The 26,871-nt window shown below is 44.5% G+C and overlaps 1 protein-coding gene across 4 annotated transcripts in view; it reads left to right on the top strand.

The window, feature by feature from the left end:
- Positions 1-26,871, top strand: part of LOC120065136 (voltage-gated potassium channel subunit beta-2-like) — a 109,612-nt gene that overhangs the window by 78,854 nt on the left and 3,887 nt on the right. For 2 of the 4 annotated variants that reach the window (XM_039015897.1, XM_039015896.1), the window contains exons 2-12: positions 14,116-14,159; positions 14,522-14,559; positions 14,734-14,813; positions 17,400-17,444; positions 18,939-18,983; positions 19,595-19,638; positions 20,527-20,665; positions 21,330-21,423; positions 22,434-22,554; positions 22,859-22,953; positions 26,697-26,817. In XM_039015897.1, coding sequence (XP_038871825.1) covers positions 14,116-14,159; positions 14,522-14,559; positions 14,734-14,813; positions 17,400-17,444; positions 18,939-18,983; positions 19,595-19,638; positions 20,527-20,665; positions 21,330-21,423; positions 22,434-22,554; positions 22,859-22,953; positions 26,697-26,817 — 866 coding nt within the window. The remainder of the gene's footprint in view (positions 1-14,115; positions 14,160-14,521; positions 14,560-14,733; positions 14,814-17,399; positions 17,445-18,938; positions 18,984-19,594; positions 19,639-20,526; positions 20,666-21,329; positions 21,424-22,433; positions 22,555-22,858; positions 22,954-26,696; positions 26,818-26,871) is intronic. The other 2 variants (XM_039015898.1, XM_039015899.1) reach the window with 2 other exon arrangements.

Here is a 26,871-nt window from a genome sequence, read left to right as displayed (position 1 = left end):
TCTTATTCCCCGGGCGATAGGAAATCACGAACTCGAAACGAGCGAAAAACAACGCCCAACGAGCTTGACGTGCATTAAGTCGTTTGGCAGAACGGATGTACTCAAGGTTCTTATGGTCAGTCCAAACGACAAAAGGAACGGTCGCCCCCTCCAACCACTGTCGCCATTCGCCTATGGCTAAGCGGATAGCGAGCAGTTCGCGGTTACCCACATCATAGTTGCGTTCCGATGGCGACAGGCGATGAGAAAAGTAAGCGCAAGGATGAACCTTATCGTCAGACTGGAAGCGCTGGGACAGAATGGCTCCCACGCCCACCTCTGAAGCGTCAACCTCGACAATAAATTGTTTAGTGACGTCAGGAGTAACAAGGATAGGAGCGGATGTAAAACGCTTCTTGAGGAGATCAAAAGCTCCCTGGGCGGAACCGGACCACTTAAAGCAAGTCTTGACAGAAGTCAGAGCTGTGAGAGGGGCAGCCACTTGACCGAAATTACGAATGAAACGCCGATAGAAATTAGCGAAACCGAGAAAGCGCTGCAACTCGACACGTGACTTAGGGACGGGCCAATCGCTGACAGCCTGGACCTTAGCGGGATCCATCTGAATGCCTTCAGCGGAAATAACAGAACCAAGAAAAGTGACAGAGGAGACATGAAAGGCGCACTTCTCAGCCTTCACGTAGAGACAATTCTCTAAAAGGCGCTGGAGTACACGTCGAACGTGCTGAACATGAATCTCGAGTGACGGTGAAAAAATCAGGATATCGTCAAGGTAAACGAAAACAAAGATGTTCAGCATGTCTCTCAGTACATCATTGACTAATGCCTGAAAGACCGCTGGAGCATTAGAGAGACCGAACGGCAGAACCCGGTATTCAAAATGCCCTAACGGAGTGTTAAACGCCGTTTTCCACTCGTCCCCCTCTCTGATGCGTACGAGATGGTAAGCGTTACGAAGGTCCAACTTAGTAAAGAACCTGGCTCCCTGCAGCATCTCGAAGGCTGACGACATAAGGGGAAGCGGATAACGATTCTTAACCGTTATGTCATTCAGCCCTCGATAATCCACACAGGGGCGCAGAGTACCGTCCTTCTTCTTAACAAAGAAAAACCCCGCTCCGGCGGGAGAGGAAGAAGGCACCACGGTACCGGCGTTGAGAGAAACAGACAGATAATCCTCGAGAGCCTTACGTTCGGGAGCCGACAGAGAGTAAAGTCTACCCCGAGGGGGAGTGGTCCCCGGAAGGAGATCAATACAACAATCATACGACCGGTGAGGAGGAAGGGAGCTGGCTCTGGACCGACTGAAGACCGTGCGCAGATCATGATATTCCTCCGGCACTCCTGTCAAGTCACCAGGTTCCTCCTGAGTAGAGGGGACAGAAGACACAGGAGGGATAGCAGACATTAAACACTTCACATGACAAGAAACGTTCCAGGATAGGATAGAATTACTAGACCAATTAATAGAAGGATTATGACATACTAGCCAGGGATGACCCAAAACAACAGGTGTAAAAGGTGAACGAAAAATCAAAAAGGAAATGGTCTCACTGTGGTTACCAGATACTGTGAGGGTTAAAGGTAGTGTCTCACATCTGATACTGGGGAGAAGACTACCATCTAAGGCGAACATGGGCGTGGGCTTCCCTAACTGTCTGAGAGGAATGTCATGTTTCCGAGCCCATGCTTCGTCCATAAAACAACCCTCAGCCCCAGAGTCTATCAAGGCACTGCAGGAAGCAGCCGAACCGGTCCAGCGTAGATGGACCGACAAGGTAGTACAGGATCTTGATGGAGAGACCTGAGTAGTAGCGCTCACCAGTAGCCCTCCGCTTACTGATGAGCTCTGGCCTTTTACTGGACATGACATGACAAAATGTCCAGCAGAACCGCAATAGAGACAAAGGCGGTTGGTGATTCTCCGTTCCCTCTCCTTAGTCGAGATGCGAATACCTCCCAGCTGCATGGGCTCAGTCTCTGAGCTGATGGGAGAAGATGGTTGAGATGCGGAGAGGGGAAACACCGTTAACGCGAGCTCTCTTCCACGAGCTCGGTGACGAAGATCTACCCGTCGTTCTATGCGGATGGCGAGTGCAATCAAAGAGTCCATGCTGGAAGGAACCTCCCGGGAGAGAATCTCATCCTTAACCTCAGCGTGAAGTCCCTCCAGAAAACGAGCGAGCAACGCCGGCTCGTTCCAGTCACTGGATGCAGCAAGAGTGCGAAACTCTATAGAGTAATCCGTTATGGATCGATCACCTTGACATAGGGAAGCCAGGACCCTGGAAGCCTCCTTCCCAAAAACTGAACGATCAAAAACCCGTATCATCTCCTCTTTAAAGCTCTGATAATCGTTAGTACACTCAGCCCTTGCCTCCCAGATAGCTGTGCCCCACTCCCGAGCCCGACCAGTAAGGAGTGATATGACGTAGGCGATCCGAGCTCTCTCTCGTGAGTATGTGTTGGGCTGGAGAGAAAACACAATATCACACTGGGTCAGAAAGGAGCGGCACTCAGTGGGTTGCCCAGAGTAACATGGTGGGTTATTAACCCTAGGTTCCGAAGACTCGGAAGACCAGGAAGTAACAGGTGGCACGAGACGAAGACTCTGAAACTGTCCTGAGAGGTTGGAAACCTGAGCGGCCAGGGTCTCAACGGCATGACGAGCAGCAGACAATTCCTGCTCGTGTCTGCCGAGCATTGCTCCCTGGATCTCGATGGCAGTGTTGCGAGAATCCGTAGTCGCTGGGTCCATACTGGTCGGATCTTTCTGTTATGCAGATGAATGAGGACCCAAAAGCGACTTAACAAAAACAGAGTCTTTATTCCAAACTTAAACAAAACGGTACTCCTGGATATATCTTAGATGACACCTGCTCACACGCAGCATCTGATGAAGGCAAAAACACGACAGGGCGGAACCAGGACGCCTGCTCACACGCAGCATCTGATGAAGGCAAAAACACGACAGGGCGGAACCAGGACACGGAACAGCAAACATCAAACAAAGATCCGACAAGGACAGAAGCGGAAAACAGAGGGAGAAATAGGAACTCTAATCAGAGGGCAAAATAGGGGACAGGTGTGAAAGATTAAATGAGGTAGTTAGGAGAATGAGGAACAGCTGGGAGCAGGAACGGAACGATAGAGAGAGAGCGAGAGAGGAAGAGAGGGAGGGGAAGAGAGAGGGAAAGAACCTACTAAGACCAGCAGAGGGAGACAAATGGAAGGAAAGCACAGGGACAAGACATGATAATCAAAAGACAAAACATGACACCTGAGCTCAGTTTCGAGTCTCATAGCAAAGGGTCTGAATACTTATGTAAATAATGTATTTTTAGAACCTGTTTTTGCTTTGTCATTATGGGGTATTGTGTATAGATTGATGAGGAAAAAATATATTTAATCCATTTTAGAATAAGGCTTTAACGTAACAAAATATTGAAAAATTCCAGGGGTCTGAATACTTTCCGAAGGCACTGTATGTGACCCTGTTCTCATTCATCATCACAACTTGCCTTTCTACCCCACCGCCCTGAACTGTCTCACTCCCACAACCCCTCACCCCCTCTACCCCTTATCCTGACAAGTCTTACCCCTTCACCCTCTGACCTCCACCCTGACCTCTCAGCCCCTACCTTCCCCTCACCTTCTCAGGCCATCACCCTGACCTTTCAGCCCTACCTCTCCATCTCTGGCCCTGGCCTGAACTCTCAGTAACACCCCATGTAGCTCTTCACCCCAGAGAGTTCCAGAGAGGACTGGATCAGATACTGTCTGATCCAGCCCATCCTACCTTGTTGACATGGTGAACACATATTGCAGCTCTCAGAGCTAGCGCCTCCCACCTCCCTCAGGGCCAAATATCAGGATAGGGAAAGAGTTGGACAGTGACGGTACAGCTGTCATCCATCTGGCTCCATCTGAATTGTAGACAGTCTGATCAGGTGCAGTGGATTTACGCAAATAACCCCTGAAATAGGCTTCTAAAGGCTCACACACATCACCCATTTAATTTAGCAGACACACCAAACGGATCTAGCGTTCATCTGCCGATCGCTCAGCATGCTGTGTTTTAGGGACCACACACTCTAGATGTCTGACTGCCGAAGATGTTGATGCGATTCCACATATAAAATGGGTGAGCACTCGATTCACTAATAACATTGAGGTGCTAAGTACTCTTGAGCAGCAAACGCTAACTCACACCTCAGAAAACCCATAAAGACTGAGATGACCGCCTCTGTTCATTCACTTTGAAATCAGGGGCTTAGTGAACCATGAGGCCACTGTGGTACAAACAGTCCAGAGGCATCTCATCTACAGCCAATGAAATAACTCTCACACAGTCAAAGTGGTCACTGGGTCCACTCATAATGTCTTGAGGCTGACTGTAGTGTAGTATACCTCTGTAGTCCATAATTGAAGAGGGTAAGAGACGTAGGTGACCTTACTGTTCTGGGCCGTGTCCAGGGAGGCGTAGCGGCAACCTGACCCCAGATCAGACCAGCCTGCTACAATATTGCTACCTGGTCCCTGCAGGGGAGGAGAGGTGAAGGATAGCCCAGGGCCAACATGCAGTATCAACAGCCAGCCTGGTAAAATATTCAGCACTACACAGAACTGACAAAGGGAAGTATTGTTCCTAGGTGAGCAAGGACAGAGACCAGACTGGGTGTCTGATCGGTTTGTTACTTTTTGTTTGTTTTGAAAAAGATTTAACTCAAATACACACCTGTCCTGCACTTGATCGTTTTCCTCAAGGTTGGCGGTATGTCACGCACAGGGCTGTGGCAGTCACAAAATTTTGTCAGCCAGTGATTGTCAAGCAAATAACTGTGCTTCACCCTTTTTCCTCCAAACATAACGATGGTCATTATGGCCAAACAGTTCTATTTTTGTTTCATCAGACCAGAAGACATTTCTCCAAAAAGTACAATCTTTGTCCCCATGTGCAGTAGCAAAAAGTAGTCTGGCTTTTTTATGGCGGTTTTGGAGCAGTGGATTCTCCCTTGCTGAGCAGCCTTTCAGGTTATGACGATATAGGATGGGTTTTACTGTGGATATAGATACTTTTGTACCTGTTTCCTCCAGCATATTCACAAGGTCCTTTGCTGTTGTTCTGGGATTGATTTGCACTTTTCGCATCAAAGTACGTTCATCTCTAGGAGACAGAACACGTCTCCTTCCTGAGCGGTATGACGGCTGCGTGGTCCCATGGTGTTTATACTTGTGTACTATTGTTTGTACAGATGAACGTGGTACCTTCAAGAGTTTGGAAATTGCTCCCAAGGTTGAACCAGACTTGTGGAAGTCTACAATTTCTTTTCTGCGATCTTGGCTGATTTCTTTGGATTTTCCCATGATGTCAAGCAAAGAGGCACTGAGTTTGAAGGTAGGCCTTGAAATACATCCACAGGTACACCTCCAATTGACTCAAATGATGTCAATTAGGCTATCAGAAGCTTCTAAAGCCATTACATAATTTTCTGGAATTTTCCAAGCTGTTTAAAGGCACAGTCAACTTAGTGTATGTAAACCTCTGACCCACTGGAATTGTGATACAGTGAATTATAAGGGAAATATTCTGTCTGTAAACAATTGTTGGAAAAATGACTTGTGTCATACACAAAGTAGATGTCCTAACCGACTTGCCAAAACTATAGTTTGTTGACAATACATTTGTGGAGTGGTTGAAAAACGAGTTTTAATGACTCCAACCTAAGTGGATGTAAACTTCTGACTTCAACTGTAAACACAGTTAAGCATCTCTTGGCTCCACACATAGCCTACAAGCCACTGATGCTGACCTTTGGAACATCTGCATTTTTAAAAAGTCTAATACATCCATGTAATATAGCTTACACCTTAATAAATCCATGATTTAGTTTAGACAGGTCTAAAGAAGCATGATATGAAGAAAGTGTATTCTATTTCAGAAGAATAGAGTAGCATTCTCTGAGTTGTCCTGATCTGGCTATGCCATATGGCTGTGGGCTACGCTAGTTCATTTAGCAGACAAAATTTGCTTAGAATTCCATGGCATTATTTTGTAATATGAAGAATACAATTGAACAAAGCTGAATAAAATAGAAAGGATATTTTCTCCAAAGGATTTGATGGAGTACCCACACATGCAGCTATTCTGTGTTGAGCGGTTAACAAATAAATAGGTATTCCTATATGCTTAATTTAGAGTTATTAATGTAACTTTAGTTGTTTTACAAATGTTGGGCTATATGTTTTGAATTTGTAATACTTTCTAAGGCTGCATGATGCGACTAGTGATGATTTGAAAACAGTCGCTTGAAAGGCATGAGCTCTGCTTTGTTTTTGCGCAGGCTGTACACACTACATCAGTCTCTGATTCACAATTTAACAAGCACTTGATAATGCCTAGAATTCCACGGCGGCATCCCCTTTGTGTGGCCGTAATGCATCCTAAAAAAAATCCACGTATTTTGCGGCCAGTGGCCGTTGTGCCCTTCTCCCTGAGTGCTGCGCGCTCCATCACATGATCAGGTCTTTCTCACAGGCTACAAGTGAAGACGAACACATCAGGGACGCAACTGTGCGCGTCCTTATCCAATTCCGAGGTGCATATTGAAGATATTGGAAGTGTCCACATTTACTTTTTGTCAGCCAACAAGATGAGTAGGCATAACGAACAGCAAAATCACTAGCCTATGTCAATCTACTATCCCCCATAGTACAAAAGTCAACCTATTCTTAATATTCCAAACATAATCTGGGATGCGATAGATCCAAAATTAATACAACCACTAGCATCAAAAAACTTTTTTTATGCAATATGGCTGAGGCAACAGGTCAGAACGTGGAGCTTAAAATGTTGATATACTATCAGGCTATTTCTTCACATTATAAGGGCAGCAATGCGCACATCGTAGTAGACTATAAGTGCCAATGTTCCATTACCAGAAAACGCCATTAATAAAAGTGACCGCAAATTAAATTATGCATGTAGTGCTTTTATTATAAAGGTGCATTTTTATAGTGAAAATGATCATCCCCAAACTCACACACTGCTTATGTGTATGCCAGTTAGGCTCTACACCCCTTGTAAAGCGGATTAATCCGTTTAATTTTAAGAAGTTATTTGGCCACTTTTGTTATGATACAAACCTTATTATAACATATAGGCCCATGGGCTAGGCTACATGAGGTGAGCAACTATGATTCGAAAAAGTTGCAAAAAAAGCCATTGTTGGGCATCATTCACAAGTGATAGGCTAATATTGTCACCCATCAGACTATTCTTGATTTGATATTGTCTTTACATATACTAAATAATATACAGTACCAGTCAAGTTTGGACACACCTACATTACTCATTCCAGGGTTTTTCTTTATTTTTACTATTTTCATCATTGTAGAATAATAGTGAAGACTTCACAACTATGAAATAACACCAATAGAATGATGTAATGACCAAAAAGTGTTAAACAAATCAAAATATATTTTATATTTGAGATTCTTCAAAGTCGCCACCCTTTGCCTTGATGACAGCTTCGCACACTCTTGACATTCTCTCAACCAGCTTCATGAGAATTTTTTTTCCAACAGTCTTGAAGGAGTTTCCACATATGCTGAGCACTCGTTGGCTGCTTTTCCTTCACTCTGCGGTCCAACTCATCCCAAACCATCTCAATTGGGTTGCGGTCAGGTGATTGTGGAGGCCAGGTCATCTGATGCAGCACCATCACAAAGTGTGTGTATGTATGTTTGTTTTGTGTGTTGTGTCGGTATGCATGTGTGTGTTGTGCGTATGTAGTGTTTGAATTATGTTGACCAAATTTGACACTCATTGACCTCCATACAAAAAAATCCCCACTTCCACTGCTTCGCGCTGTATTTTTGTGTGACCTGTTTAAAGTAAACCCTATGGAACAGCAGGGACTGTGAAGCAACACAAACATAGGCACAGACACATGCATACACACACACGATAACATACGCACTATACACACACGTACATATGTATTTTGGGCTGTAGATATGGGTTAGTGGAGTAGGGGCCTGAGGGCACACAGTGTGTTTTGAGATCTGTTATGAATGTATTGTAATGTTTTTTTAATTGTATAACTGCCTTCATTTTGCCAGATGCCAGTAAGAGTAGTTGCTAATGGGGATCCATAATAAATACAAATAGAAATATTCAGTATTCAAATACTCAGTCCACATGGAAAGTGGGCTTTTTTGATCCCCTTGCTGTTTCAGAGCAAAATGAAGGGAATGTTTTGCTCTTAGTCATCACAGCAATTTAGCAAACCTACCATGGCTTCACAAGACACCCACACACTCATAATCCTAAACACACACACACACACACACACACACACACACACACACACACACACGTAACACACAGCCATGGACACTCTCATACATAAATATAGTAAGTGCCATAATGTATATTCCAATAATACCTGCTTGCACACAATCATACTCCTACAAAATGACAGACAGACCCCCCCACATACACCTACACACAACTTCTCCCACACCATCTATTACATAATTTCATATCCCACATATCTTCCTTACCTCTAGCAGAAGTCAACTCAAGGTTCTTTACTCAGTTTTTAGTTGGTATGGTACATTGTGTTTTAAGCATATCCCATTGGCTTTAAGGATCTCATATTGGGAATGGGTTCTTGGTATTGAGAGCTCAGGAAGGGATATATCACCATCGAGAGCATCCTGACTGATTGCATCACTGCCTGGTATGGCAACTGCTCGGCCTCCGACCGCAAGGCACTACAGAGGGCAATGCGAATGGCCCAGTACATCACCGGGGCCAAGCTTCCTGCCATCCAGGACCTCTATACCAGGTGGTGTCAGAGGAAGGCCCTAAAAAATTGTCAAAGACTCCAGCCACCCTTGTCATAGACTGTTCTCTCTGCTACCGCACGGCAAGCGGTACCGGAGCGCCAAGTCTAGGTCCAAGAGGCTTCTAAACAGCTTCTACCTCCAAGCCATAAGACTCCTGAACATCTAGTCAAGTGGCTACACAGACTATTTGCATTTATTTCTGTGGTGACAAGTGCAGCTCTCGAGGTTGTAGCCTAGCGTTGCCTCTAAAGTCTTCCCCTGTGGTTCACTGTTCCGCGTCGCAATGAAAAAACACGTTGGCCATGTGCTTGCATAATGTTGACGTGCCAAATTTGAATGATAAACGACCTGCCATGCACAGTAACGTACCCAAAAAAGATGGAGAAAATAAATATGCCTTTTGAGCCACTGAAGACTGAGCCAGTCATTGTGGTTTTATAACACGAGAAAAGGCCTTTACTTCCTGCAGGTTTCTCCAGTGTGTTCTCCATCTTTTACCTGTAACCTCTTAGACCGAAAGGTAAAAGCAAACACCAAAGCTGTGTACTGTATGTCTGTCAGCGGTGGATTCTGTCTGAACGGTTAAGAGGTCCCACGTGGAGTCTGTCTGATTGGTTAAGAGGTACCATGTGGTGTCTGTCTGATTGGTTAAGAGGTACCACGTATGGAGTCTGTCTGATTGGTTAAGAGGTACCACGTGGAGTCTGTCTGATTGGTTAAGAGGTACCACGTGGAGTCTGTCTGATTGGTTAAGAGGTACCACGTGGAGTCTGTCTGATTGGTTAAGAGGTACCACGTGGCGTTTGTCTGATTGGTTCAGAGGTACCACGTTTTCTCTGGGGACTGGGATTTGCTGTGGGGTCGAGCTGGAGTCGAAGCTTGTGATTGGCTCTAGGGGATTGATGTGCAGGCCTGGGCGTCTTGGTGTGAACTGCGACATTCCACAGGAGTTCATGCGATGCCAGATTTAGACCCTCTTCCTCTGTCAGCATTCTTGTGACATCTCTATCCACACATGCATACACACACACACACACACACACACGCACATGCACAGGCACCTGATCATACTGGTGGGCGTCTGTGTGCCTGCTCCTCTCCACCTACATCCAGAGGATACAGAGAGAAACATACTGTCATAGTCGTGAACTGTCATAGGTGTTACAAATAGGGTTGGGCAGTATGCCGTTTATACCGTATACCGGGGTATTTGGACACACAGGATGATTTCATACACCGTCAATAAGGTTGAAACTATTTCTTTGAAGGTTTTGAATACTAGGGCTGACCCCATTTAGTCGACTGGCTGGTTGTTTGGTTGATAGGCTGTTGGTAGATCGAGATTTCTTTAGTCGAGCAGGAGCAAAAACTAAAAAATAATAATAATAAACATGGTGTACAAGACACATGTCTGATTGGTGCCTGTCTGAGTGGACTGATCCATTGTGGAGGCCGTGGGGATGGCACAGCCCATCAGTCTAAGACGTGCTACTGAAATTGTATATGGTTTTATTATGTAAGAACAATGGTGCAACACAAATAAAAATTACAATATTTTATAACAAATGCGTTTTCTCCTGCTGTCCGCTGTTCTGAAACACATCAGTGTGCTGTTGAATTGGCACCTTTTCCTAGACCATGTTGCTATGTGCATAATAGCGAAGTTAACCAGCATATTGGTGTTGAGAACAATGTGTTGGAGGCAGCAGCAGAATGAGGAGATGAGAAAACAGCCCTTGCCTTAATGTCTAAGAAAAGCGAGGAGAGAGGAAACCAACTTAATTAGGTTTATAATCAATAGCCTAACTGTTAAATGTGCCTGGCTTTATAAATCATCCATATATACAGTGCATTCGGAAACTATTCAGACCCCTTGACTTTTTCCAAATGTTGTTACCTTACAGCCTTATTCTAAAATTGATTAAATAAAAAATGTACCTCAATCTACACACAATACCCCATAATGACAAGGCAAAAACAGGTTTTTAGAAAAATAAAAACCTGAATCACATTTCCTTAAGTATTCAGACCCTTTACTCAGCACTTTGTTGAAGCACCTTTGGCAGCGATTACAGCTTCGGGTCTTCTACAAGCTTGGCACACCTGTATTTGGAGTTTCTCCCATTCTTCTCTGCAGATCCTCTCAAGCTCTGTCAGGTTGGATGGGGAGCATTGCTGCACAGCTATTTTCAGGTCTCTCCAGAGATGTTCGATCAGGTTCAAGTCCGGGCTCTGGCTGGGCCACTCAATGACATTCAGAGACGTGTCCTGAAGCAACTCCTGCATTGTCTTGGCAATGTGCTTATGGTCGTTGTCCTGTTGGAAGGTAAACCTTCGCCCCAGTCTGAGGTCCTGAGCGCTCTGGAGCAGGTTTTCATCAAGGATCTCTCTGTAGTTTGCTCCATTCATCTTTCCCTCGATCCTGACTAGTCTCCCAGTCCCTGCTGCTGAAACATCCCCAAAGCATGATTCTGCCACCACCATGTTTTACCGTAGGGATGGTGCCAGGTTTCCTCCAGACATGACGCTTGGCATTCAGGCCAAAGAGTTCAATCTTCGTTTCATCAGACCAGAGAATCTTGTTTCTCATGGTCTGAGAGTCCTTCAGGTGCCTTTCGGCAGACTGCAAATGAGCTGCCATGTGCCTTTTACAGAGGAGTGGCTTCCGTCTGGCCACTCTACCATAAAGGCCTGATTGGTGGAGTGCTGCAGAGATGGTTGTGTCCTTCTGGAAGGTTCTCCCATCTCCACAGAGGAACTCTGAAGCTCTGTCAGAGTGACCACTGGGTTCTTGGTCACCTCCCTGACGAAGGCCCTTCTCCCCCGATTGCTCAGTTTGGCCGGGCGGCCAGCTCTAGGAAGAGTCTTGGTGGCTCCAAACGTCTTCCATTTAAGAATGATGGAGGCCACTGTGTTCTTGGGAACCTTCAATACTGCAGAAATGTTTTGGTACCCTTCCCCAGATCTGTGCATCAACACAATCCTGTCTCGGAGCTCTACGGACCATTCCTTTGACCTCATGGCTTGATTTTTGCTCTGACATGCACTGTCAACTGTGGGACCTTATATAGACAGGTGTGTGCCTTTCCAAATCATGTCCAATCAATTGAATTTACCACAGGTGGACTACAATCAAGTTGTAGAAACATCTCAAGGATGATCAATAGAAACAGGATGCACCTGAGTTCAATTTCGAGTCTCATATCAAAGGGTCTGAATGCTTTAAGGTATTTCTGTTTTTAAATGTTAATACATTTGCAAACATTTTTTAAATCAATTCTAGAATAAAGCTGTAACGAATGTAACTGTACTTTACATACGTAACCTGTAACCTATGGAAAACTCCAGATGGCGCATGAAGCGTGCCATATTGCTGAATGGCACCAAAAAATCACTAAGAATCATGGTGAAAGTAGCCGTATCTAGCTAAGGATCATGGTCGATGTAGTCGTTTTCATCCTGCCTGAGGGACTCAACCGGGAGCCTCCTCGTAGCTTGCTGGCCGTGATTGGTTTGTGTCAGCACGTGGTCCTGACGACAAATGCAGTAGTCAGAATGGATCACTATGTCATTCAAATATCTCGATTTCAACTTAAAAATAATTCACTGTGTGGATCGAACTTGATCATAATAAACACATTTTAGAGCACAAAACAGCTGTCTAAAAAATTGTTTTGCCATTCTGGCGATTGTAATTTACATAGGCTTTCTAGGACAGACCAGGCTTTTGACACTTTTGGTTGCTACGCAGTAGCCGACCAGCAGACCTCATGACTTCACGCTCCAGACCGGACACTGGGCCTTGGTTGACACGTGCTGCTCTTCCTTCAGACAAGCATGCATCACAACTTTGTTCACTTGCTCAATTTCTCTCATATACTTTCACTAGAAAATGTCCACTCTCACTGAAAATGTCCACTCTCACTAGAAAATGTCCACTCTCACTAGAAAATATCCACTCTCACTGAAAATGTCCACTCTCACTAGAAAATGTCCACTCTCACTAGAAAATGTCCACTCTCACTGAAAATGTCCACTCTCACTAGAAAATGTCCACTCTCACTAGAAAATGTCCACTCTCACTAGAAAATGTCCACTCTCACTAGAAAATGTCCACTCTCACTGAAAATGTCCACTCTCACTGAAAATGTTTACTCTCACTAGAAAATGTCCACTCTCACTAAAAAATGTCCACTCTCACTGAAAATGTCCACTCTCACTAGAAAATGTCCACTCTCACTAGAAAATGTCCACTCTCACTAGAAAATGTCCACTCTCACTAGAAAATGTCCACTCTCACTAGAAAATGTCCACTCTCACTGAAAATGTCCACTCTCACTAGAAAATGTCCACTCTCACTGAAAATGTCCACTCTCACTAGAAAATGTCCACTCTCACTGAAAATGTCCACTCTCACTAGAAAATGTCCACTCTCACTAGAAAATGTCCACTCTCACTAGAAAATGTCCACTCTCACTGAAAATGTTTACTCTCACTAGAAAATGTCCACTCTCACTGAAAATGTCCACTCTCACTGAAAATGTCCACTCTCACTAGAAAATGTCCACTCTCACTGAAAATGTCCACTCTCACTAGAAAATGTCCACTCTCACTGAAAATGTCCACTCTCACTGAAAATGTCCACTCTCACTAGAAAATGTCCACTCTCACTGAAAATGTTTACTCTCACTAGAAAATGTCCACTCTCACTGAAAAAGTCCACTCTCACTAGAAAATGTCCACTCTCACTGAAAATGTCCACTCTCACTAGAAAATGTCCACTCTCACTAGAAAATGTCCACTCTCACTGAAAATGGCTACTGGCTATACTTTTCTAACTTTATGAGCTGGATTTGCCTGTCTTTGCAATTAGTTTGTAGTTTGTTAACTAAAAGCGTCCAGGAGAATTCACTATTACTTGTGGTAATTTTGTTAACGTTCTGGTAATGAACACACAATGAGCTTTTAAAAAAAAAAAACATTTTAGCGCCCCCTTGTATGCTATGCCGGTAATTCCATAAATCCCAGGATGGCAGAAAAATTTGAAAGTACGGAAATCGGGATACCGCCCAAGCCTAGTTACAACCTTCCAGTGACTCACAGTGAGTCAGTGTCTGTATACTCAACACAGAGACATTTATTCACATGAAGCATGGAACTACTTGAAGCAAAGCTTGACTATCTCAAACCTACAGCACTAAAAAGCACAGCGCCATTGTCAACACAATATTAATGCTAATGTATTCTGTGTTTTGACAGAAACCTTGGGAAGTCTGGCCTGAGGGTGTCCTGCCTTGGACTAGGTGAGTGGGAGAAGGGAGTGGAGGCTAGCTGAGGGGCTGGGAGATACAACTGTGTTAGAGGTGACTTCACCAGTAAGACAAAGTGAGCCACAGAGGGAATTTATTTCACACCAAAGGCGTTTTTCTAAGGCATTTTTCTAGCGGAGACGTGGGAGAGTGAGGATATGCCAGAAATACCAGCTGAGACCTTCTCTATCTGTTAACTAACACTGTTGCTTTGGTTAACTGTACCAAACCACTTCTCTCAAAACTATAATTAAGAAGCTACGGTAATGAACATCACTGATTCTTCAACACCACTCTCCCTATATATCACTAATCTGATAGACTACTAACACAGTCTCCCTGTCGTCTCTCTGCAGGAACATGGGTGACGTTTGGTGGACAGATAACAGACGAGGTGAGAGCAGATGGATTGTGTTATGCTGTTATATGAACCGTGAACGCCCTGGCGCGTGCGCTTAAAGCAACATGCATGCAGACAGGTTTTAATAATCGATCTCAGTGATGTCTCAACCCCCTCCCCTTCCTCCTCTCTCCTTCCTTTCCCTCGCACCACCTCTTCGGCCAATAGATGGCCGAGCAGCTTGTGTGTCTGGCCTACGAGAACGGCATCAATCTGTTTGACACAGCAGAGGTCTACGCTGCAGGGAAGTGAGTATGATCCAGCCTGTCCACATCACATCCTCATCCAGACATGACTTAGTTATTGTTGACCACCCAGTCCCAGTATCACACCATACACAGCCACATAGCCAAACAAAGCATAGGCTAACATTTACTGTAGTGTGTTTGAACCAGCGCTGACTTAACACTAACAGATCATTATGAGTGTGTTTATTAACGAGGTAGGGGACTCGTCTAAGGGATGTGGTGTACACTGGCATCTAGTACCAATGAGGCTGTTGCTGGTCTCCAGTCTCTCCAGTGTGGTTGTGATGATTTCGCCTACGGCACGTGGAGAGAGTCTCCCTGGCCATCACACATCTTTAGAGATCTCATTCAATTTGATTAAACCTCTGGTTCATTAGATCTGAGGCCCCCGAGGCTCAGAGGAAAAACACACGGATACACTTACCCTGAGTCTGCGCCTCTGCTGCCTCACACTTAGGTACCTGGCAGGCATGTTAGCAAGTACAAGGCCATGCAATTTAATCCATGATGTGCCATGGACAGGGGGACCAGGTAAAGCCTGCAAAACTGTTTACATAAACATGAGTGATTACTGGCTCTCGAGCCTTGAGCTACAGACCTGAGGGAGATACACCTAATTTATAACGCTCATTATACTAAACTTTAATGGTATTTTTGATGTAAGGTCAGGGTCAATTATCCATGATAGCTTGAATACCAGTTGAACCCAAACGCTGATATTTTGCCAATACTACATTTAGCAGAGGTTTTTATCCAAAGCCACTTAGTCATGCATGTGTCCATTTTTTACCTATGGGTGGTCCCGGAAATCAAACTATCCTGGCGTTACAAGAACCATGCTCTACCAACTGAGCTACATAGAACAATACAAACCTTTATAGGGCTTTATAAATCATGACATCTCTTCTGATAGCTGTGTACACCCTCCTGGATTAATGAATCTTTGTTGTTATTTAGGATTAACTGAAATAATCTGAGGGATTATCCTTTTCCAACAGTACCTCAGATTAACAGCCTACAACTCCTCTCTAAACGTTCCCCAAGGAAATACTGGGCTCTCATTGTGGCAATGTGTTGGGCATATTTCCCAAGGTGTTAATATTGTGTAAAAGACTCATATTATGTAAAATACTGAAGAAAGAAAATAAAAGACAAAGAAATGTTATTTCAATGTTTCCCAATTCCACAACAGCCACTGCATGAATTGTTGATAGCTTTATCATGTGTGCTGTGTATTTGTGGCCTGGTGCTATGAACAAGTCACTGAAGCGTATTGCCAGGGGCACACGGTACAGTACATCGATTGACAGCTAGTTTATGCTACTGTCTAGCAGCGTAGACCAACACATGCTTACAAACATACTGTAGTGTGAGTTTAACACAAACTCCATGGCTTTAACATCCCACTCCTTCACACTCACCATCAACAAACATTGATATTGCTGGCTAATTAAATCAATGTCCACTCTCCGTGGCTCTGATGCACATAATTGTCTAAAGTCAATGTAAAGTGCAGGGGATGGAAATTCCGCAGTGGAAAACAATAATCTGAGAAGGAAAGAAGAATGTGAAATCTATAAAGAGGACATAGACACCACCACCGTTGATACAATGTAGCAGTCAGAGGCTTTACCTCGATTAGGAATCTACTCTACCACCTGCTTTGTCTCTAAAAACACTCCTTTTCGAGGAGCTGAGTACTGTATAGTATGTCACACATTTACATTTGTCATTTAGCAGACACTGTTTTTCAAAGCGATTTTCATGAGCAATTAGGGTTAAATGCCTTGCTTAAGGTCACATCAACAAATGTTTCACCTAGTCTGCACAGGGATTCGAACCAGCGACCTTTCGGTTACTGGCCCAACGATCTTTAGCGCTAGGCTACACGCACGCACACAGACAGAGAGTCAGATCCTCTCTTGGGAGCGGAGAACTCTATTCATGAGGAAGACATTGGTCTCCGGGGGGAAGAGATGCAAACATCTGGCATTAGCCAGAAATGTCCCTGCTCTCCCTCTGCTCTCCCTCTGCTCAAACCAGCAGTCTGCACGCATAGGCAAAGAGACATCTGATGGGGAGGGGGAGATGGGAGGCATAAGGGAAAGTGAAGCAGAGAGGGCACAGAGGCAGAGGTATACTATACAGTACACCGAGGTCACATTACAGGAAAACATGTCATTTGTTAGCCATGCAGCGAGGTGCTCTCTTCCTCCCAGTGACAGGAGTTATCCCAGCCCTAATGGGCGCCACGTTGGGCCGAATTAGCACCCCTAATACTGCTGCTAATGACTGACTGATAGGGAGCCTGTTACACACCAGCCATAGGCCTTCCAGCCTGCACCCTGCCAGGCAGCCCATTCACATTGCCATCTCTCTGAGTTGAACTCCACACGCTGCAGGAGGGCTTTGTTACGAGTCTATAAAGACACTGGAAGTGTTGTTCAGGGTTAGCACCACACATTTCTGATGTCTTCCTTTTCAATGGCTGTTCTGTTTGTTTTCTTTTGCATCATGGTATGTCTAGTTGTTGGTTGACTATGATTATCTAATATCCATTCTCTCTCTCTCTCTCCCTCCCCCCAGGGCTGAGGTGGTGCTGGGGAACGTCATAAAGAAGAAAGGATGGAGGTACTCTCATAACGAGCCATGTTTTCATAACTCCTCTACCTTATTGGAGGAGAAGGGAGCAGTGTGGTGTGTTGTGTTGTGCACCAGCAGACGGGCAGAGAGAGAGAGAGCTACAATATTAATGGAGTCAGGCAGGCGTGCAGAGAGAAAGAGAGAGATACAGTATTATTGGAGTCAGGCAGAGAGAGAGAGAGAGATACAATATTAATGGAGTCAGGCAGACGGGCAGAGAGAGAGAGATACAATATTAATGGAGTCAGGCAGACGGGCAGAGAGAGAGAGAGCGAGAGAGAGAGATACAATATTAATGGAGTCAGGCAGGTGTGCAGAGAGAGAGAGAGCGAGAGAGAGAGATACAATATTAATGAAGTCAGGCAGGCGTGCAGAGAGAGAGAGAGCGAGAGAGAGAGATACAATATTAATGGAGTCAGGCAGACGGGCAGAGAGAGAGAGAGATACAATATTATTGGAGTCGGGCAGAGAGAGAGAGAGATACAATATTAATGGAGTTGGGCAGAGAGAGAGATACAATTTTAATGGAGTCAGGCAGGCGTGCAGAGAAAGAGATACAATATTAATGGAGTGTTCCTCCTCAAAGCTACTGAATAATGGAATGAATGTGTCTCCTGTACTCTTTTACCTCGTCACCTGTGTGTGTGTATTGTACTTTTTTACCTCGTCATCTGTGTGTGTGTACTGTACTCTTTTACCTCGTCATCTGTGTGTGTGTACTGTACTATTTTACCTCGTCAGCTGTGTGTGTATACTGTACTCTCACCTCGTCAGCTGTGTGTGTGTACTGTACTCTCACCTCGTCAGCTGTGTGTGTGTACTGTACTCTCACCTCGTCAGCTGTGTGTGTGTGTACTGTACTCTTTCACCTCGTCATCTGTGTGTGTGTACTGTACTATTTTACCTCGTCAGCTGTGTGTGTGTACTGTACTCTCACCTCGTCAGCTGTGTGTGTGTACTGTACTCTCACCTCGTCAGCTGTGTGTGTGTACTGTACTCTTTCACCTCGTCACCTGTGTGTGTGTACTGTACTCTTTCACCTCGTCACCTGTGTGTGTGTACTGTACTCTTTCACCTCGTCACCTGTGTGTGTACTGTACTCTTTCACCTCGTCACCTGTGTGTGTACTGTACTCTTTCACCTCGTCACCTGTGTGTGTGTACTGTACTTGTACAGTGGTGTGAGGGTCACTGGTCTGACCCTGGCCCAGGTCATGTTTACTGGCCCAAGGCAGTGTTGTATCTCCTTTGTGTGTGGTGTGTAGGAACCTAAAGGGTGTGTTAATAGGCACCTTAGTCATCCTGCCAGTCACGACATATAAGACTTAAGGCACGCAAGCCCTCACCTCTAGATACTGTCACACATTTTTCCAGCCCGGCCCTCTGCCCTCTCTGTTAGCCAGAGCACCAAGTACACACTCTCTTTGTGCTTCAGGGTCTCACATGTAAGTTGTAATGGGTTTTCTCCCCCATCTCTTTGTAGACGTTCCAGTTTGGTGATCACAACCAAGATCTTCTGGGGCGGAAAGTATGTTGACTCTTCTCTGGGTGTCTTTGTGTCCTAATGAGAGATATGCTGCTGTGTGTAATTTGTCTGGAGTTGTGAGTGACTGGCGCTGTAATGGAGTATCTATCTAATGTAGTAGTAATGGAGTGTCTATCTAATGGAGTAGTAATGGAGTATCTATCTAATGGAGTAGTAATGGAGTATCTATCTAATGGAGTAGTAATGGAGTATCTATCTAATGGAGTAGTAATGGAGTATCTATCTAATGTAGTAGTAATGGAGTATCTATCTAATGGAGTAGTAATGGAGTATCTATCTAATGTAGTAGTAATGGAGTATCTATCTAATGGAGTAGTAATGGAGTATCTATCTAATGGAGTATCTATCTAATGGAGTAGTAATGGAGTGTCTATCTAATGGAGTAGTAATGGAGTATCTATCTAATGCCCTCTGGTTAATGTGATCATGTGTAATCCACACTGAATCTATATAATGGTTTTTAGTCAAGCTGAAATGTATATCATGTGATGTTGTTACTGCAATGGACTAAATGATAAAGAGAGAGAGAGATTATATGATGGAAAGACAGCAACTGCTATAATTCAACTGTGGAATGTGTTTTTCACCCATAGAGCAGAGACTGAGAGAGGCTTATCCCGAAAACACATTATAGAAGGTAAGTAAGCTGCAGACGGACACACGGACAGACAGATCACAAGGCTCCCAATTTCAGCCCCTCTGCAGCTAATGACCTGGTTCTGTGTGTTAGTGCATGAGTGTGTTTGTGTTGTGTATTTGTGGCCTGGTGCTATGAACAAGTCACTGAAGCGTATTGCCAGGGGCACACGGTACAGTACATCGACTGACAGCTAGTTTATGCTACTGTCTAGCAGCGTAGGCCAACACATGCTTACAAACATACTGTAGTGTGAGTTTAACACAAACTCCATGGCTTTAACATCCCACTCCTTCACACTCACCATCAACAAACATTGATATTGCTGGCTAATTAAATCAATGTCCACTCTCCGTGGCTCTGATGCACATAATTGTCTAAAGTCAATGTAAAGTGCAGGGGATGGAAATTCCGCAGTGGAAAACAATAATCTGAGAAGGAAAGAAGAATGTGAAATCTATAAAGAGGACATAGACACCACCACCGTTGATACAATGTAGCAGTCAGAGGCTTTACCTCGATTAGGAATCTACTCTACCACCTGCTTTGTCTCTAAAAACACTCCTTTTCGAGGAGCTGAGTACTGTATAGTATGTCACACAGATCAAAGACAGGACGAGAACTTTAAATGTTGATGGTCAATCAAACAAAATACCTCCTAATTATTAACTTTGGCTCCAGGGACAAGAGACTGTTTTGATAATTGAGAGTTTGGGACTCTTGGGGGTTTGGAGTTGTATCTGTAGAGGAAGAAAAACCTTATTACAATCACATTTATATTATATTGAGCACTACCTCACAATAGCATAATCAATGTGATATGGCTGCAATCATTTCCCTGAACAATAGCAGTGTGTGGAACTGTGCCTGTGATGCATGTCGTTGTAGGGTTAAAGGCCTCACTGGAGAGACTGCAGCTAGAGTATGTGGACGTGGTGTTTGCAAACAGACCGGACCCCAACACTCCCATGGAAGGTAAGGAGGAACATCTTGGTCCTCTTCTGTCACTGGCTTCTGCTGTCTTCCTCTTCTCTATTCCCCTGATTTCTATTCCCCTGATTTCTATTCCACTGCTATGTTCTCTCCATCCTAGAAGCTCACATTCTGGGATGCTGTAGGTCGTCTGAGCATTCTCTGACATGGCTATGTCCACCCTAACTCACTGGGCTATATACAGTGGGCTCCAATATAACTGGCACCCCTGACTGGCAATGCACAAACAATACTTTAAAAAATATAAACAATATAATTATAGAAAGAAACTGAAAATACCAACATGTGAGAAATACTGTACTACACCTCACCCCATTCTTCCTCACTGGCAGCAGTCTAACACCATAGGTAGCATTAAATAAAAGTGAAACACTTCTTGAGCTAAAACCTAAAGTTGAATATTGTCATTCTGTATTCATCTGATGTCCTGTATGGGCCATGCTACAGTAGGAAGGTTATGATACAACATACTCAAACTGTACCTGTTACAGTTACTCTGGAGAGAGAGAGAGCGAGAGCGAGAGCGAGAGAGAGAGAGAGAGAGAGAGAGAGAGAGAGAGAGAGAGAGAGACTCTTATGAATCCCTATTTCGCTCTCGCTCATTCTCATTCTGTTTGCATTTTCTCTCTTGGTTGCTCACAGGCTCAAACACAGCATTGGTCTCTCCACTCACTGTAGTGTGTGTGTTTCTTTCTTTGATTGGCAGAGACGGTGCGGGCGATGACCCATGTGATCAACCAGGGCATGGCCATGTACTGGGGCACGTCCCGCTGGAGCCCCATGGAGATCATGGTGAGACGGGCTGAAAGTAAGCCAGTACAGAGTACCGGCAAAATAAAGAAAAATGTGCCTATCACAATGATTAAAACAAAGATGTCAAGAAAACTGTAGGATATTTCACCATCATTTATCATTACCGCCTGTCAGCCGCATGAGAAATTAGTGAACAGACTTGAAAACAGGTGTATACACTCTAAAATGTGGTGTGGTTCGACATGAACACTAACATTTTGCAAAGGCAGAAATGACTGGGGAAAGGGTAACAGGGATAACTAGTCAGTTGCACAACTGAATGCATCAGAGAGGTGCGGTGGGCTGCCTTAATCGACGACCACGTCATCGGGGACCGAGACGCGGCCGGACAGCTGTGGACGCAGCAATTCAGGCTGCTACAAGTGTGCCTAATAACAATCGCCGAATGTCATTGTACTTTCTGTGTTTTAATAGACGTGTCTTTCAATTGGTCAAATGGCAGGTGCACTGTTTAGATGCTGTAATTATTTGAGTGGACAAACCTGCGCAGGTAGCCTACTTTTTAAAGTGATCTGTTTGACAATCAGATGAAAACATCATGCCTGGTTGTGTTCATGCCACATGAAAAGATAATAAATGCATTTTTACAGTTAAATGACATTTATTTGTGGACTGGCGCTATGAACACATCTTTACTGTTAGGCCCATACATGTTTTTAGTTCATGTGCACACGGGAGGTCCTGTACCAGGAAGAAATGTAATCTACTTTCAACTCTGGGTGAGACGCACACACACACACACACACACACACACACACACACACACACACACAGCCTCTTCTCCTTCCGGTCATCATTCTGCCCAGACCCAGTCTCACCACGGGTAATGGCATGCCACTCACTGACTGTGTTAGACTCTGACAGACTCTGACCATGACTTTCACAGTATTGATTGATGGGCATCACAACCTTCTCTTGCTTTGATTAGCTGGTGTCCACCGTACGGTACTCTTCAGGCTGACGGCTGCTGTTCCCTGTGTGTCCTGTAGGAGGCGTACTCTGTGGCGCGGCAGTTCAACCAGATCCCTCCTATCTGTGAGCAGGCTGAGTATCACATGTTCCAGAGGGAGAAGGTGGAGGTGCAGCTGCCAGAGCTCTTCCATAAGATAGGTGAGTGGAGCTGGTCTGGACAGACTGATATAACACAACAGTATTTCATACACAGGGATAGCTATTCAATGACTAGTATTATAGTTGTAATATATCACTCTATAATTGCAGAGATATAAGTATGCTGCAGCTTACAAAGGTTTCTGTGGCAATGTTATGCTTTTAAATACAGTAAATACTTAGCCTTACAAAAAAAGAGGGAAGAGGATGGATGCTCTCCTCGTCAGTCTAGACAGAACTTCATGTCAATACTGAGTGGTGGTGGTGATGGGGACAGGCTGACCCCATGTTCCCATGTTCTCAGGTGTGGGGGCGATGACATGGTCACCGCTGGCCTGTGGGATCATCTCAGGGAAATACGACAGCGGGGTACCACCTTACTCCCGTGCTTCTCTTAAGGTAGTGCTACCCCCACCCCTCTTCTGGGACCCTGTTCACCTCTCTGCTTTCTCCTTTGGTCTCAGCTCGTATGTCATGTCAGCCCCTCTTCTCCCCCAGCCCTCTTCTGGGACCCTGTTCACCTCTCTGCTTTCTCCTTTGGTCTCAGCTCGTATGTCATGTCAGCCCCTCTTCTCCCCCACCCCTCTTCTGGGACCCTGTTCACCTCTTTGCTTTCTCCTTTGGTCTCAGCTCGTATGTCATGTCAGCCCCTCTTCTCCCCCACCCCTCTTCTGGGACCCTGTTCACCTCTCTGCTTTCTCCTTTGGTCTCAGCTCATATGTCATGTCAGCCCCTCTTCTCCCCCACCCCTCTTCTGGGACCCTGTTCACCTCTCTGCTTTCTCCTTTGGTCTCAGCTCGTATGTCATGTCAGCCCCTCTTCTCCCCCACCCCTCTTCTGGGACCCTGTTCACCTCTCTGCTTTCTCCTTTGGTCTCAGCTCGTATGTCATGTCAGCCCCTCTTCTCCCCCAGCCCTCTTCTTATCCTGGCTCGTTCCTGTCCTAACAGATATTTTCTGTGTCTTTCAGGTTCTAGAACTTGGTGTCTCCTAGATGTATGTTTTTGAGTGCCCTGTGACAGCATGCACTGTGTACCAACTCTGTACCAATTCGACCATGACACGACGTGTCAGGTTGTGTCAACTCAAGCAGCTTATCTCACATTTTCACACACACAGAGGCACACGCATGCACACACGCACATACACAGATATATACGTACTGCATCAGAAATTCAGAAACTAGGGTATAATCTTTCCCTGTGTTGTCACGGCATACAGGATTGCTGTAGGTGCTCTGAGCATTCTCTGTGGCCCCAACCAATGTTCCCTCTAATTTGTTTCGGCACTGAGCAAATTTCAGGTCTGCTGAGCGCAAACTTGAAAGTTGTGAAAATTCTTCCAGCGCGAGTTTACTGTGACTACTGAGGCTGTACCAACTTTAAGTTACAGTTTCAGACAGTGGTCAAGAAGACTACTGTGGCTATTTGATCATAATGTAGGCCTACCAGAGTGGCCTTCCATCAAAAACAATGGAGAAAATGCATTTTAATAGGGAAATAGCTATTCTATCATTCAGCCTACAGTAGGAGCCAATGTGTGGTTTTCAATGTAGTCCTACATTCCATGAGACTTTTGGAAAAAACATGCAGGGCTTGACACTAACCTGTTTATCCACTTGTCCTTCAGACAAGGAGGTGACTGAAAATGTTGTTGTGTTGTTTGATTGCAGAAACAAAATAAAATGCATTATTATTCCCATACCATTATTAGAGAGAATCTGACAAATTATGCTACCCTCTGCCTATTGGTTACTTAGCTTATTCCTGACTGTCTCAAAATACAACACTGCCCCTTTAAGACAAAAAAAAGCTCTTTACCTGACTTGCTTTTCAAAGATGTCTAGAACTGCATGTTGCTCTTGTAGGAAGCAGTCACTCCCCTATTGCTGACTGCAGTACAACTGGGATAATAACTCACTAACTAGCAAAGGATATGAACAAAATGTGCACATGTGGCTACATGCAGCTCTCAAAACAAGCGCATGTACTCACGACCACAGCTCTAAACACAGTCCAGTTCAAAGTAAATTGAACTTATCCATATATGGCAATGGTCTATTTGCATATACAGCGCATTCGGAAAGTACTCAGTCCCCTTGACTTTTTCCACATTTTGTTACGTTACAGCCTTGTTCTAAAATGGATTACAAAAAAATGTTGTCATCAATCTACACACTATAACCCATAATGACAAAGCAAAAACAGGTTTTTAGAAATTTTTGCAAATGTATTAAAAATAAAAAACTTAAATACCTTATTTATATTAGTATTCAGACTCTTTGCTATAAGACTCGAAATTGAGCTCAGGTGCATCCTGTTTTCGTTGATCATCCTTGAGATGTTTCTACAACTTGATTGGAGTCCACCTGTGGTAAATTCAATTAATTGGACATGATTTGGAAAGGCACACACCTGTCTATATAAGGTCCCACAGTTGACAGTGCATGTCAGAGCAAAAACCAAGCCATGAGGTTGAAGTAATTGTCCGTAGAGCTCCGAGACAGGATTGTGTCGAGGCACAGATCTGGGGAAGGGTACCAAAACCTTTCTGCAGCATTGAAGGTCCCCAAGAACACAGTGTCCTCCATCATTCTTAAATGTAAGAAGTTTGGAACCACCAAGACTCTTCCTAGAGCATCTCTGGAGAGACCTGAAAATAGCTGTTCAGCGACACTCCCCATCCAACCTGACAGAGCTTGAGAGGATCTGCAGAGAAGAATGGGAGAAACTCCCCAAATTCAGATGTGCCAAGCTTGTAGCGTCATACCCAAGAAGACTCGAGGCTGTAATCACTGCCAAAGGTGCTTCAACAAAGGAGGAAAGGGTCTGAATACTTATTTAAATGTGATATTTCAGTTGTTTTTTATATATAAACTTGCAAAAAAAAATCTAAAAATGTGTATTTGTTTTGTTATTATGGGGTATTGTGTGTAGATTGATGAGGAAAAAAACTATTTAATCAATTTTAGAATAAGGCTGTAATAATTCAAGGGGTCTGAATACTTTCCGAATGCACTGTAGACCTACTGCAGCTCTGATTGGTTATGCTGCACCGATCTGTGTAGAGTCTTGTGCAATAGAATCCTACTCCTATGCGTTCTGCCTCCAACAACATCTCTTGCATAGTTGGTTTTGTTTTGGTATGTTGCATTGGCTAACATTGCGTTGATTCGATCATAATTGCCACAGTAAAGGGAAACGTTGATAGTGTTAACTAACAGGGAAAACTGTTCAATCTCGTACTTCTCTCCATGGGCTGAGATTTCTTCTGAGCTCTGCACGGAAGTCTAGGTAGCTGCACGGCAGTCTCGGTGCTACTTCGCGCCCGCGCGCAGTTTAGAAGGAACATTGGTCTTAACCCTGTGCAGTTACGGAAACCAGTTCTCCTTCTCGCTATGAAGCTGATTTTCTCCTGCGTAGTGTTGATTCATATGTTGTGCTGTTGATTCCTGGATAGTGTTTAAACATTCCAGGAACTTTCAATAAATTTGTAGGTTTTCCCGAAATCCCGGTTGGAGGGTCCCTGGAATTAGGAGGGAATAAGCAGGGAATCCGGCATACAACCAGGATTTATGGAAAACCATGGAAATGATTGAAATTCCTGCAATTTTGCAACCCTATTCCTGATTAACAATGGTGTGGATGGCTGATCAGTCACTGAAAGCTTGCTTGTTCCTGATCTGTCACTGTTTCAATCATTGGATCATATAGTAAATGAAATCCCTGTATCAAGGTTGCTTTTTTAGCCTATTGAAAAATATGTACATTCATAGATTTTCATAATACACATTTTCTTGGTATTTAGAATTAATTATGCACAATCTTAACAAGAATGAGACATGTATTTACATCCTAAAACATATGTGCGTGTGTTTGTACTGTACTGTATGTGTGTGAAACGTGAGAGATGAGCCAGAGTTGACCAGGTTGAGATGAGAGAGAGTGGGGGGCCTCCTCATCTCTGCCTGCTGGGGCTGTACAGTAAAAGAAGACTACAGTAGAGTTACAATGTTGACAACCAGGTCCTGGTCTACCAAGCAGAGTCACGTGTTTAAAAGCAGGCCCTGGCCGACACAGGTGGTGCAGTGCATCAGTGTTGGGCAGGGCTGTGTTTTTGAGCAGGTGTGCTGTGTTTCAACAGGGCTACCAGTGGTTGAAGGACAAGATCTTGAGCGAGGAGGGCCGGCGTCAGCAGGCGAAGTTGAAAGAGCTGCAGGCAATCGCGGAGCGGCTGGGCTGCACTCTGCCCCAGCTCGCCATCGGTACGCCGACACACACTGCCGCTCTCTCTCTTTCTGTCCGTCTGTCCGTTCCTC

Source organism: Salvelinus namaycush, chromosome 20 (genome assembly GCF_016432855.1).
Source record: "Salvelinus namaycush isolate Seneca chromosome 20, SaNama_1.0, whole genome shotgun sequence".
NCBI classification, from domain to species: domain Eukaryota; kingdom Metazoa; phylum Chordata; class Actinopteri; order Salmoniformes; family Salmonidae; genus Salvelinus; species Salvelinus namaycush.
Note: the sequence above shows the minus strand (reverse complement) of the source record. Positions and strands in the feature narration are given on the sequence as shown.